At 35.3% G+C, this 15276-nt stretch overlaps 1 protein-coding gene and 1 non-coding gene across 5 annotated transcripts in view; one reads left to right on the top strand and one right to left on the bottom strand.

The window, feature by feature from the left end:
- LOC141446896 (uncharacterized) overlaps window positions 1–13641 on the top strand; it is a 57061-nt gene extending 43420 nt beyond the window's left edge. For all 4 annotated transcript variants that reach the window (XM_074113836.1, XM_074113835.1, XM_074113838.1 and 1 more), the window contains 2 exons: window positions 4508–4722; window positions 12769–13641. In XM_074113836.1, the coding sequence (XP_073969937.1) occupies window positions 4508–4722; window positions 12769–12910 (357 nt within the window). In that variant the 3' untranslated portion in view covers window positions 12911–13641. The remainder of the gene's footprint in view (window positions 1–4507; window positions 4723–12768) is intronic.
- TRNAK-UUU (transfer RNA lysine (anticodon UUU)) lies at window positions 6447–6519 on the bottom strand. Its single transcript has one exon. It is a non-coding gene; the product is annotated as a tRNA-Lys (tRNA).
- Window positions 13642–15276: the final 1635 nt, after the last annotated feature.

Below are 15276 nucleotides of genomic sequence, written 5' to 3'. Positions count from 1 at the left end.
GATCTGTGGAGCTGCGACGTCGCGTTTTCCACGATAATATCTTTTTATTCTTTAAGTCGAATGATATTTATAAAAAATTTTTGTTCTAAAATAAGCGATAATTTTTTTCTTTTTAATTTTGTTTAAAAGTGAAACAAACACGAAACTCGTCACTTATTTAAAAATAATAATATGAGATAATAATTCTTAATTATACAGTAATTATCCTTTTTAAACTTTAATCTTGCCACTTGTATCTGAATTCAGAGAGATAGATAAGCTTATCAGATAAGCTTGACGTAGGAACTGATATCATTTAGTAGTTAGTACTGCTTACATTCCAATTGTGACTTCATAGTGGTGTACCAGAAGGTTAGTACGAGTACATTACTGTATTATTTCATTACATTACTTAACCCGTTGCCGCAAATGACGGCTATAGCCGTCCGATCTTTGTTGATACGTAGGCAAACGACTTCTAAAGCCGTCGTGCACATTTTAATTAATAAAAAAAAAGTACAGCGTTAGTACGAAGTGTACTAACGCATACACTTGTTAATTATTGAATTAGTAAAGCAAATGCTGTATAGTCGTCACGACGGTCATAGCCGTCATTTGCTCTGGAAAGAGAAAAAATGACATGATGAGCAAATGACGGTTATAGCCGTCGAGAGTTTTTTTGGAAAAACCGTGGCCAAATGTGATAATTTTTACTTCCAAACATACAACTTACACTTGATTCCATCTGCCAGTCATAAACAATTGAGGAAAAAAAAGTGTGTTTCTGAGCACGATCATCAAATTAAAAGTGTGCGGCAACGGGTTAACTGGATTCGTATAATTTAAAAATTTAATTAATTTAAAAAATTTAGTTAATTGTTAAAAATTAATTGTTTGTGAGAGGAGCGGATTAAATTTTTATCGAGAACGTTTAGCATTGTTACATCTCAGTTAGAATATCGTACGGAATAATCATTGATGTGGCAAGGTATGGTAGAGCAATAATTGTATTTTATTAACAGATATTTTGGATTAATTGTGGATAAATATTGTCTTTAAAATATCTAATGATTAGATCGATTGCTCCTATTTTAATTTAAGCAGTTCTAGGTGATGGTATTCTGTGAGTTTTTAGCCAAGTCGTTGTTATAGAAATATATTTAATTTGCAGCGATAATATATCCAAAAATAGGCAATTTTTACAGAGGCATTCTCACAAGGTATGCATTGAGGGATTTACAAGGTGATAGGTTCTCATTTTTCGACGATATATTTTTTTTTTTTGGAAGGAGATCCGTACTATTCGTAATAATTATGTTCAAGAGAAAGGATTACCCTTGAGCAGAGGACAACGTCTTCGCCCACATGCTGAGCAAACTAACTGCGCGTGATGGAACTCGCTGGGTATTCTTTTTTTCCGTTTGTTACCCACCTGGGGTCCTTCCCCATTATGCGGCATATAGTTCCCACAAGAATGAAAAAAGTGAAAAGTCAAAAACTGGGCAAAACTAGCTCACCACTTCCCCAAGGAGGAAAGCGTGTTATTAATGTTGGCTTTCTATTGGTGGCTCCTGTAGTCGGTGAAGGTTATGTGCGAGAGGTAGATTTTGTGTAGATCAGGTGATAGTTTCCAAGCTGGCTACACATTATTTCACATGTAGTTAAGTTGTTGGAAGGTTTTGTGTCGCGTGAAGGTTACAATTTTTGATTAGAGTTATTGAAATCGTTTGAAATCTTTAAATTTGAAATATTAATAACTTCAAACTTAGGATGGAAGATTTGCGAGGAATCGGTCAAATAAAACAACTCGTCTTTTTGCCAACGTTTCGACAAATATATTGTCCTCTTCAGGGCCTGGATATTACAAATACAAAACAATTTACAGAGTCAGTAACATAGAAAAAACAGTAAAAATCAATAATACAAAAATAAACAGTAAAATACAGTAAATTCTTTATAATTATTGAAACTTACGTGGCTCTGCGGGTTGGTTGAGTTACAGAAACTAAGAGCCAGAAATGGAGAAGCAGGTATATATATACAGATACAGCGGGACTTTCACGGGAATTTTGGTAATTACAACTGGACAGATACAATAGACTGATTACAACAAAAGAGTAAATACAATAAATATTGGGAAATTTCTTTAAACACCAAAAACTTTTAAACACAAAACACAGAAGAAACCAAATAACCCTTATGCACTAAGTAACAAATAACCAAAAGATTTGAAGTAAATTTAAAAAAACCCAGCAATAATTATGTACAAAATTTGGATATCTAATGATAAAATTGTAGCAGTTGTCTAAATTTGACGTGTCTGTCCTAAACTTAACTGTGTTGTTCTGTTTTACTATGTGGCACATTTCAAGATTTCGCTTATACTGTTTTTTCCCCTATCGAGTACTGTCACATTCTGAAAGTCAAAGTTGTGTTTGTTGTCAATGTGGTGTCTGAGTAGCGCGGTGGAATTGTCATCTTTTCTTTTCTTATCATACTGATGCAACTATCATACTGATGCTGGTACACCCTTGCCTTGAAATACTGACAATCCTAAGTTTAACAATTTGCGGTCACGAAAACTATATATTCATTAATAACTCATTTAATCCTTCCCATTAACTGTTCATTATTTTTGGTGACTGAATAATAGTTTCAATAGGATGAAAAATTAACGGCCAGTTTCAGTCATTATAAACTTTTTTATGCCGCGAGCTTTCGATCTAGGGACTAGGTCATCTTCAGGGCTGTGGAACATATTTACAGTGTGTTAACAATAACTATATTACAATGAATATGTATAATGTAACGAAAATATACAAAAATATTTACCTAATTTACAATATACTGTTTTACATCATTAGAGGGTTTGGTGTGTCTTCTGTCTTGTCTCTGTTCATGGGACTGAATGTGATCGGTCTGTGTGTGATATGTGTTTGGTTGTAAGGAAGTCAGTGTTGGCAACCTAGTCCCTAGGTCGAAAGCTCGGCATGATAAAGTTTATAATGACTGAAACTATTAACATTTTATAACCTCTTATTAGTGCCCATAATCTAATGCTCGTTAAAGAGTGTTTCAAAGTTATAGATCGCCATGTAAGTGAAGTATTCTAAGTTCTAAGGTGAAAAATTAAACTAAAATAATTGTAATGGAAAATATATTTCGAAAAAAACATTCTGGTCCATTGATCTTTAACCAAAACCAAATTAATTGGTGGGACTTGAGCGAAATTTCAAATTTTTCTACTATTTTGAGATTTCCATCGGCAGTAAATGATGTACCACAAGTAAATAGTAGTTGGGAGAGAAGTCTGATTGTAATAGAGAAGAGGATAGAGTTATGTAGCCGAGTGTCTAAATATAAATACTGTTGCTCTCGTTAATTTTCGAAGATATTTCGAAACAAGCATTCCCAGGGAAGAATACAAAATTTGCAAGTCTTAAGTGTAAGAAGATACTAAGATTTAGAGAGGTATTGCAATGTTTAATTAACTTTTCTTTTTTTTAATTAATTAATTTATTTGCAACTGTACAAAATATACATCTAGCAAATGTGTATTTACAGATAAACATTTGATCGTGTCACAGAGCTGGCTCAGTGCCACAACTAGGATGACGGGATGAGAAAAACCAGCCAGCGCTGGAACTCTCTAGGAACTTATTGGGGTTTAGGAGGCAATGAGGTCACGTAAGCGACGTGGAGGATTGTCAGGATGGGGACGTTGTGGATAGTGATTGAGCCCAGAGGATTTGGGTGATCACAGAGAGTTTGCTGTGGAAAATTTAGGAATCGGGTGGTGGATTAATTCATTTACATACAGGAATATTGAGATCATGATGGAGGGTGCGGTTGGAGACACATAGAATGGTGCGTTAACGATTCGGCGGAGGACTTTAGACTGGAAAGATTGGATGTTGGGTGGTTTGGCGGAGCCCCACAATTCTGCTCCATATGCCCCATATTGATCGTAATAGTGTTTTCTAAAGTGTAAGTTTGTTTTGTACGTTCATGGAGGATTTTGGTCCAAGGAGTCTCCTTAGTAGTTCGTAACGTCGGTTCAGTTCTATTGTCTTTTAATTCTTGTGTGGTGGGTTCCAGGTTAGACGGCTGTCTAGGTAGAGCCCCTAGATAATGAACCTGTGTGGAAGTCGGTAGGTCAGTATTGTTAATAGTTAGTGGAGGGCAGGTCTATCTTCGTCAAGTGAATGTCACCTGTTTACATGTTTAATTAATAGAGATACGGATACACTACTTGGTGAACGGGAGGTTGTAACGCAACTATAGCAGAGTTTAGGTTCTTAGAAGAATTATTGATAAGTATTTCCTGTAAATTAAGAGAATCTGATTAGTTAATAAATTTCTCCGCCAGAAAAATGATGTTCTAATGTGGAAGGAAATTGAATTATTGAAAGGGAAATCAGACAGGAAATATTTTATTGTTTTTATCGAGCTGTAATAACCGGAAATTAAATTATTCCTGATGTTAATTTTTGGTTTATACATTTCTAATAATTATTAATTTTTAAAGAGTATACCATCGCAGCAAGCACTGCCAGTACAAGCTACCGCTCCACTACACCTGGACGATCCGTTCTATTCGCCCATATTGACAAAGTTGGACCGAGTGTTCCTGGAACTTGGCTTTACCGATGAACCTTGCAAGGAAAGACTTGTCTGTAGTATGTACAAAGCACCAGAGAGATTCAGCCCGCATAGTAATCTAGTTTCAGCAGAGATTTCCAGGTAAGTTGTTCAATTTTTATTGGCCCAAAAAAAGAATTGTAAAGAGGTCAAATGATTGAGCAAAATTTAAAAATAACCAAAACAGCTGTGGGTGGTGAGTTGGTCCTTCATACTCTTTGTCACACCGTCACTACTCTACTCACACAGACATCAAACATGTCTGTGTGTGCTACATATCTGCATTAAAATTTGTCCCCTTAACGTTCTACCGTTATACCACGTTTCCTTAAGTTTAAAGATGTTCCTTGTTTAAATTCAATTTAACTAAACTAACTAACTAACTAAGCAGCTCTGCAGCCCATAGTGAGCCTTGGCTTCCCCAACAATGCTCCACCAGTCCTCTCTACACATGGCCCTTCTCTTCCAGTTCTCCACCTTTAGCACTCCAAGGTCCCTTTCAACATCCTGGAGCCAACGTCTTCTCGGTCGCCCTCTTTGTCTCGTACCGAAAACGTCCGCAAGTAACATTTTCCGAGGCATTCTGTCCTCCGCCATTCTCGCAACATGTCCTAGCCAATCTATCCTCCTCACTTTGATGAACTGTACAATATCACAGGACCCGTATAACTCATACAGCTCTTTATAACTTCTTCACCATGCACCCTCCTCCAGCACAGGTCCAAATATTCTTCTTAATATTTTACGCTCAAACACCTTCAGCGTGTTGACTGCGCTAGCACTTAGGGTCCATGTTTCTGCAGAGTATATTACTACAGGCCTTACTGTCTTAATGTCTTGTACAGTGCTACCTTTAAATTTAAATTCAATTTAAAGAACTTTAACGCAAGTACCCATGTACTCGTACATGTTTGTTTAAATGAAGTTTTAAATCATTTAAATTTCAGTTCCTCACGTGAAACCGACACACTAAACTTGAAAGACAAGCAATGACAAAACGTGCGAAACTTCTTTACATACTACTTGGACGACGCTCCAAATTGCCCATTGAACTCAAACGTTTAATATACAGTACTATTCTCAAACCTGTGTGGACTTACGGTGCTAGAGCTGTGGGGTTCAGCCAAACCTACAAACATACGGACTGTACAAGACATTTCAGTCAAAACTACTGCCGACAGATAGCTGACGCTCCTTTCTACGGTGACTAACCTTACTCTTCTCAAGGACCACAACATTCCCTTCATAGACCAACTCGCCAAGACTAAATACCAAGAATTCCATACTACTCTCTCGACTAGCTCTAATCCTCTTGTACTGTCTCTCGCCTCCTCTGGCATCCCTAATACTCCTCGCCGACTGAATTGCCAGTGGCCCCGCGACTTCCTTGTAGGCTGAAGGCCTAAATTATTACTCCCCACATTCTCCTCTCTCCTGAAGAGAGTGCTACCGCTGGGTAGCTTCTCTTCTCCCGCACCAGTTCATCATACTCTTCATATTTACTTATTGTCTACTGTATACAGATTGTAAATTACAAAATAAATAAATAAATACAGTTCATGAAAATATCACAATCTTTTTTTTTTGTTTTTCTAAATATAGTGTTTTTATTGGCAAAATTTAGTAAAACTGCAGAGATAATAATATTAAACGAAAAGTCCATTATCGCTAAAAATGTTTTTAATAAAAAAAAAAGTTGTTACATGAAAAACCATTAATTAGTAGGTAAAGTGGTTTTTCAAGGGTTATAATTAAAGAGATTAAGCAGTAATTTTATTATATAATGTGAACGAGTGTTTTTATTATTTGTAATGGAAAATTTTTTTCGCCCGAACAGGGACTTGAACCCTGGACCCTTAGGTTAAAAGCCTAATGCTCTACCGACTGAGCTATCCGGGCTAGTAATGTTGTTACTAAGTAACTGTTATATCGTAATAAATTTTTACAAGCAAAATATTGATTTAAAAAAAAAAAATCAATAACTAAAATCTCCATTATTATTTAATTTTCATGAATATCTCTCATTCAAATACGAGGGTCGTTTGAAAAGTCCGTGCAAAGTCAGAGAGATAGCACTACTGGCGCGTATCGAGGTTATGTTTAGTTAGTAGCATCTCTTGGAAGAACACACACCAAGTTTCAGCCAGATCGGTCTATTTCTTTGTGTTTGGCATTAGTTTGAATCGAGGAAGTCGAGTGATTTTCAAAAAATGGACGAAAAAGAATTTCGTGTGTTGATTAAACACTACTTTATGAAAGGCAAAACGCCTCAGGAGACTAAAGAGAAGCTTGATAAACATTATGGTGACTCTGCACCTTCGATTAGAACAGTTTATAAGTGGTTTCAAAATTTTCGGAGTGGCCATATGGGCACAAGTGACGCTGAACGTTCTGGACGCCCAGTTGAGGTTACTACTCCAGAAATCAATGATAAAATCCATGATATGGTGATGGATGACAGAAGAGTGAAGGTGCGTGAGATTGCTAGTGCTGTGGGCATCTCGAATGAACGGGTACATAATATTTTGCATCAACATTTGGACATGACAAAGGTATCCGCAAGATGGGATTGCTCACGCTTGACCAAAAACGAAATCGTGTGAAGTGTTGCAAGGAAGGTTTGCAGCTGTTCCAGAAAAATCCGCAGGACTTTAAGCGTCGTTTCGTCACTGTGGATGAAATATGGATACATCACTACACTCTTGAGACCAAAGAACAATCTAAACAATGGGTTACCAAGGGGGAATCTGCGCCAAAAAAGGCGAAGACCGTTCCTTCGGCCGGAAAGATTATGGCGACTGTCTTTTGGGATTCGCAAGGAATAATCCTCATCGACTATCTGGAAAAGGGTAAAACTATTACAGGTGCATATTATTCATCGTTATTGGGCCGTTTGAAAACCGAGCTGCAAGAAAAACGCCCACGATTGGCCCACAAAAAAGTCCTTTTCCATCACGACAACGCACCAGCTCACACTTCAGCAGTTGTGGTCGCAAAATTAATGGAAATAGGGTTCCAACTCGTTTCACATCCCCCCTATTCTCCATACTTGGCTCCCTCGGACTACTATTTGTTCCCCAATATGAAGAAATGGCTGGCGGGAAAAAGATTTTATTCAAATGAGGAGGTGATTGCAGAAACGAATGACTATTTTTCAGACTTGGACAAATCCTATTATTCGGAAGGGATCAACAAACTAGAGCAGCGTTGGACCAAGTTTATAAGCCTAAAAGGAGACTATGTTGAAAAATAAAAAAGGTTTACCCCAAAAAATTAAGTAGTTTTTATTTTTGCACGGACTTTTCAAACGATCCTCGTACACGGAACGATTTCATTCAAAATTGAAAATTTAGCTTTAAATAATACTTGTTCCGGTTGGCGTCACCCCAGAAGTGGGACTCTAAACGGGGGTTAACATTTTAACACATTTAACTCGAAACATATCCGTTTTGGGTGCTATTAAAGGACTCTTCTTAAAGTTAAGGCTAGAATCATATTTACTAATAGCTCTGGATTTGTCGTAAATTTAAATAAATTTAACAATTTAAATTAAATATTTATCACTTTTATTTTGAAATGTTATACCAGAAAAATAAGTGTAATATGTTAAACGTTAACCCCCGTTGAACTCTTTGCGGCTAGGTGGGTTAAAAACTGTCCCACCTTTTGCTTAGCTTTTGCAGCATGGTGGGATATATTTTAACCCACCTCGAAAAGTTGAAGTTATTCATACATACAGCTTAATATGTTATTTAAAGTTTTTCATTCAGTTGGCAGTGCTATGCACCAATGGTAAATGCGTAAATAAGTGAAATGATTTTTATATTTATTATAAACTTGACCGATAGTAAAAAATGGTGGCACCGCATACTGTTCTATTATTTGGATGCAGCTGTTGTTAATCCATATATTGTATACAAAGAAATTGGATCAAAACCTGGAACTTAAACATTTCAAGGAACAGTGCGCTGAAGGACAGTGCTGTACTGTCTGCAAAGTTCCGCTTTGTTTTGGTAAAAGTTGTGTTTGAATGAACATCATATAAAGCATTAGTTGCATAGTGGTATTATACAATACCAGTGTCCCACACTAAAAAAGGACTATTGAAATGGTATTAATTTTTTTCTTTTCTTCTTTACGTATTTTGAGAGTGATGATTATTTGAGAGGGATGATTACATATGTAAAATAATGGAAATGAATGTTTATTTCCATTTTTTTATAATAAAAGAAATTCTGTGCAACTAGGGCTTTTATTTTCTTTAAAATCGTGTGCCTCAAAGAGTTAAATAATACTTGTTCCGGTTGACGTCATTCCAGAACTGGGAATTTACACGGGGGTTAACATTTTAACACATTTAACTCGAAATATATCCGTTTTGGGTGCTATTAAAGGGACTTCTTAAAGGGAAGGCCAGAATCATATTTACAAATAGCTCTGGATTTGTCGTAAATTTCGTTAATTTAAATAAATTTAATAATTTAAATTAAATATTTATCACTTTTATTTTGAACTGTTTTTTCCGGGGAAAAATAAGTGTAATGTGTTAAATGTTAACCACCATTTAAAGTCCCAATTCTGGAGTGACGTCACCCGGGACAATTATTATTTAAAGCGTTGCTTTAATTTTCAATTTTGGGGGAAATCGTGTGTGTTTGAATGAGAGAGAGAGAGAGAGAGCGAGAGAGAGAGAATGTGGGTGTGAGAGAGAGAGAGAAATAGCTCATTAACAAAAAAAAATTACAGGAAATTCAAACTTTTATATTCAGTTTGGCCAACACAATGGGACGAATCTTCTGGGTGCTGCAAATATCCCACAATCGGATGAATACAACTTAACTGAATATTTTGTTAAAAGTAGCAGTCAAAAATTGTGGTATTAAATCGTTTTTTAATCAGAAATAAGGAGTATTATATTCTTTAAAGCCAGGGTTTTCTTATTGTAAAGAGATTTGAGTTGTTTAATATTTTTAAAAATTAAAATAAAATAAATTAAATAAAAAAATATATTGTGAAAGCGGAACAGGCATTTTGCCTAATCCCTTAGGTGAAGAAGAAGAAGGAGATATTCTTTACAAAATTCTTTTTTAAAAATTCAAGGTGATCGCTAAACTTCTCTATACGAGCAGCGAGAGAAGGTAAAAATAAAAAGTGACCCGAAAAATAGAAACTTCTTAAAAATCTAGACATTACTATCCTAAATATTTTTCCCGCTCCCGTTTCTTTTAAACAGCTTTCACTTAACAAAAATTAAACGCGTTTCTATTCAACTTCCGTTTAGCTAGTTCCGTTCACTAGATTTAAAAAAAAGAAAGGTCAGTTTAGTGAATTTTAAACTACAAAAAAAAGAAGAAAAAGTTTAAAGAATTATATTAAATATCCGCTTTGTTGTAAATTGTTTAGCAATCGTAATTCTTAAAGACCGTGCTCAGCTGTGTTTAAACTAGAGTACCACTAATAATTCCAATTTCCAAGATAGAATGGAAGATGTTATGTAGAGCGTGTTTTCTTTTCGAACAGGTTCAAAGAGATTGTTGAACAGCAGCGTCTATCCCCCCACCAAGTTCTGGTCCAATCATCTCTCGCATATAAACTACCTTTATGCAGCCCAAGTGTTCACAAATGCAGCGGATACAGTGCATGTAGCTTCGTTCTGAATCAAATATGATAACGAAGTAAAAATAATACAAAACACATGTTTATTATTTTAGTATAATCTTTTTTTTTTGCCGCCTAATTAAACTAAAATTCTCTTTATTGGTGCGCTCAATCTCCATTTTTTTTTTATTGCTTTATAATGTTATATTATTGTATAAACACTCTACATTATACTCAATTGCATTATACACAAAACACACCTTAACTTTTTGAGGCACACGATTTTAAAGTAACTAAACGCCCTAATTGCACAGAATTTCTTTTATTACAAAAAAATAATGGAACTAAACATTCATTTCCATTATTTTACAGATGTAAGCATCCCTCTCAAATAATCATTACTCTCAAAATAAGAAAAAAAGAAAAGAAAAAATTAATACCATTTCAATAGTCCTTTTTTAGTGTGGGACACTGGTATTGTATAATACCACTATGCAACTAATGCTTTATATGATGTTCATTCAAATACAACTTTTTACCAAAACAAAGCGGAACTTTGCAGACAGTACAGCACTGTCCTTCAGCGCACTGTTCCTTGAAATGTTTAAGTTCCAGGTTTTGATCCAATTTCTTTATAAACAATATATGAATTAACAACAGCTGCATCCAAATAATAGAACAGTATGCGGTGCCACCATTTTTTACTATCGGTCAAGTTTATAATAAATATAAAAATTATTTCACTTATTTTCGCATTTACCATTGGTGCACAGCAATGCCAACTGAATGAAAAACTTAAAAATAACATATTAAGCTGTATGTATGAATAACTTCAACTTTTCGTGGTGGGTTAAAATATATCCCAACATGCAGCAAAAGCTAAGCAAAAGGTGGGACAGTTTTTAACCCAACTAGCCGCAAAGAGTTAAACCTCTTTTAAAGAAACGCCTGCTTAGTCTGGATCCTGGCTAGCAACACATTAAAGAAAAGATTACAGAATTTTTTTAAAAATAAAATACTACGAATTGCACTAAATACCCAAAGAACTCGACATGCAAGCACATTCACATGACCTAACAGCTTCCTCACCATTAATTTCACCATAATTTCCAACTTGGTCGAGCCTACAGCCTCAACTACACAGAAACCAAGACTGATCTTTGAAAAACAAAACTCCATCTTATAATAATAATAATAATAATAATAGTTTTTTATTTTATATCAATAATACAAATATAAAATAAAAGTGAAAAAAAGAAAAACCACTTTTCAGCATGGATAAAAATCCGTCTGCCGCGGTGCTACATCAAAAACACAACAAAATAATACATCATGTTACAGCGAAATAATCACAAATAATTTAAAAAACTAACCAAAAAATAAATTAACAATTCACTGAAATTCCTCCATAATCAGTCTTCTATACAATAGCGCTGCCTTTAAGTATTTACACAAGTAGTCCCAATTTTTCCCATTAAGAAAAAGAACGACATCCTCTTGTGCTAACTTTTCCTACCCCCAGATATTGCAATCTATAAGGAGCCAGGATGGGGCATATCCCAAAAAAAGTGGAAAAATGTCTTCAATCTCCGGATAGATTACACAGGGTACACTCTTGCCTAGACTCCGTAATAAAAGGCCTGTAGTTAAGGTACAACGATTCAGATCTGGCCTGCATGATAAGTTGTGCCTCAGAAAATGTTCTAACTCCATCTTAAAATATGTATAGGCTGTTTTTTAGGACTTTAAAGATATTCTTATTTTTTATTTTTTATTTCTATGATTTTTTTTTATACAGGGTGTTCATTTTAAGACGGCTCAAATGCGTTTCATGCTTAAACGGTTAATCTGAGCGAAAAACGGTAGTGGAAAAATTTGTTGCTAGTCACCTCTATTTTCAGGATATGTGACGTGATTTTAGATTCCTGCCTCGCATACGCGGCTGACGCGCGACCAAAAGTGAGGGTTCGCAGTTGACCCCCATTTTCATATAACAGTTTTAAAGAGTATAAAAAGTTATGAAAGAAACCGGAAATCGCAATTCGATATCTTCAAAATTAAAGGTGCTAGGCCGTTTCAAAATCTGGTATTTATTAATCTTATTTTAATTTTTTAACTTGTTATCAAAGAGAAAGAAGAGCACGCGATAGGTCATTTTTATGTATTTTTTCATCCCCTTTCTACTAAAAATATTGCCAAGGCAGTAAAGCTAGTATTTTTCTTAATATCGGGAAATAAGTCGTTTTCCGAGGGATTTTTCTAAGAAAAAGCAAATGTTAAGAGCTTTAGCTGTTCTCAAGCATACACAAAATGGCTAAAAAATAATTACAAACAAGAAGGTTTAATAATTATTTGGTAATTTTGGGAGAGTTGCGTTTTAATTACCAAGAAAATTGGAAACCTCCTGCCACATATTTAAGTGATCAATATTCTGAAACTTTTTTGCTCAGATTAACCGTTTAAGCATGAAATGCATTTGAGCCGTCTTAAAATGAACACCCCCGTCATATTGTATATATAAATAAATTTGATTTTGTTTTATTTCTGCAGAGATCCAAGTGAACTACAAAAACCCCTGTATGCCAACCCAGCTGTCATCAGATTCTTCCGATACGTGCAAGCAGCCAGGAATGGTCAAGATATGAAAGACTGTCTAACGTTATATCCGGCTTGTTCACTGCTTACTGAATAATTTGTTCATTTACAAAAAGAAAGATAAAGAAGTTTTTTTATTTTGTTTTTGTTAAAATAAGAAAAAAGAAAAAACTGTGACCAAACCAATGACTCCAAATCCAAAAATTACCACTTCGTTGCCAGTTTGGGCCTCAAGTGGTGCTTCACGTCTATCCTGGTCATCGACTTCTACTTCATCATCATCGTTGTTTGACAGTTCAAGACGTTCAGCTATACCTAAGATTGTTTTCTTTGTCATGTGTATTGCGCTGTTCTCTTGTGCAATGGGCGCCGCTTTAGCATATATTTTCAGCCATGAACAGGATGAAATGATGATGAAAAACTCTACGAATTCGGCGTAAAATAAAATTAGAACGAAAGAGTGATAAATTTCAAACCAAAAGCGCAAGGTGGAAATCCCCTGGTGGAGGGTTTGGGTTTAAAGCAGGCAGCAATCGATTATCTTTATTTTCGATTTTGCTTGCATTGTAAGTAGTTATTTATTTTTATTTTTTAAAAGATATAATCTTGTAAATTTTTCAATTAGTAATTATTACACGTGTACATGTACAAAATAAATGTTGTGAAGAATGTGTAAAATGTTTTAGATCAGTTTTAAGATACGTGCTCAAAATTTTGTAATTTATAAAATTATTTATTTATTTATTTCCGGTGCCAGGTTGTAGTTGAATGTGAACATAAGAAAGAATTAATTGTGTACAGAATAAAAACGTTGATTTTTATAACAAATTTTGGAGAAAAAAAACCTTCAATTTATTTTCCTCTTTTCTTTGAGTGCATTTTCCCTAAACAAGGATCAAAATTGGAAAATTTTAATTGGTAAACTTCTTTGTAAGAGGGTAAGTTAAGTCTCAGCAGGGTAGACCATTTTAAAAATTAATTTTAATTAAGTGTACTTATAATAATGTTCAATAAGAATTCATTAGAAAATTACAAAGAAATTTTTGGGAAAAAATAATATTCTAATTATTTATTGTCTCCGAGATGTAAGGGATGAGATTTACCCTAATTATTGGAGGGCACAAAGGAGTTTACACTTGCCTTCTGCACTTTCAGGAGGTCTAAATGTAATGGAACTCCTACTTCTTCAAGTGACTGATTCTTTCTAACTCTACATAAGGCTGGAAGAGTCTAAGCTCCTCTTCAGATTGATTAATTATTATTTAAAGAAGGTTAGAAGATAAGTTTCTAAGGTTTTATTGGAGAAAATTTGCTTCCTGAATATTTTCAGACTCCTAGGGGGTCTTAAGTTTGAGTGGATTCATTTAACGTTGCTGAAAAGCCTTGGCAATAGGATATTAGAACATGTTTGACAAACAATTTATCAATCACCTTTATGAAAATTAATTTTAAATAAGCTTCTTGCTCACATGTTTCATATAAACGATCTGGTCTTTCCGTTTATTAAACACAATAATAGATTTTTAAAAAAACTCCTACACTGAAGAACTTGAATTATTAAATAATATTTAAAATAATAATTTAACTAATCAACAGAGCTAACAGTTTTATCCAATTTTTATCTGATTTATGAAATGAAACGACTAATTAAATCGAGATTATTCAAGTCGGGGGGAGCCTGTAGTGCCGCATGGGAGTGCACTTGGCCCCGTTCTCTACACAGTATACACATCTGACATACCTGTACAACCCTCTACACTACTCTGTACATATGCAGACGAAAACACAGCCACACTAGCTACAAGTACACATCCTTCATCAGCTTCATACAAGTTACAGGACACACTTACATAAAATAGAATCCTGGGCAAAGAAGTGGCGGATTTAAAATGGAACCCACAGAAATGCCAGCATGCCACGTTTACTCTCCGGCGGGGCTCCTGTCCAACTGTACTCTTCAACAGCAATCCTCTACCTTGTACAGACTTGGTGCGCTACCTTGGGCTCTACATAGACAAGCGACTCACGTGCAACCCACACACTAGACTTAAAAGACAAGCAATGACAAAACGTGCGATACTGCTTTACAGACTACTTGGACGTCGCTCCAAGTTGCCCATTGAACTCAAACGTTTAATATACAGTACTATCCTCAAACCTATGTGGACTTACGCTGTGGGGTTCAGCCAAACCTACAAAACGTAGGGACAGTACAAAAGATTTCAGTCAAAACTCCTCCGACAGATAGCTGACGCTCCTTTCTACGGTGACTAACCACACCCTTCACACCAACCTCAACATTCCCTTCACAGACAAAACTCGCCAAGACTAAATATCAAAAGTTCCATACTGCTCTCTCTACTTGCTCAAAACCTCTTGTACAGTCTCTCACCTCCTCTGACATCCCTAACAGTCCTCGCCGACTGAATCGCCAGTGGCCCCGCGACTTCCTTGAGGTCTAAA

Source organism: Rhodnius prolixus, unplaced genomic scaffold, assembly GCF_049639745.1.
Source record: "Rhodnius prolixus isolate KJV_2025 unplaced genomic scaffold, Rpr scaffold_7, whole genome shotgun sequence".
Classification (NCBI taxonomy): Eukaryota; Metazoa; Arthropoda; class Insecta; order Hemiptera; family Reduviidae; genus Rhodnius; species Rhodnius prolixus.
This window is presented reverse-complemented; position numbering and strand designations above follow the sequence as displayed.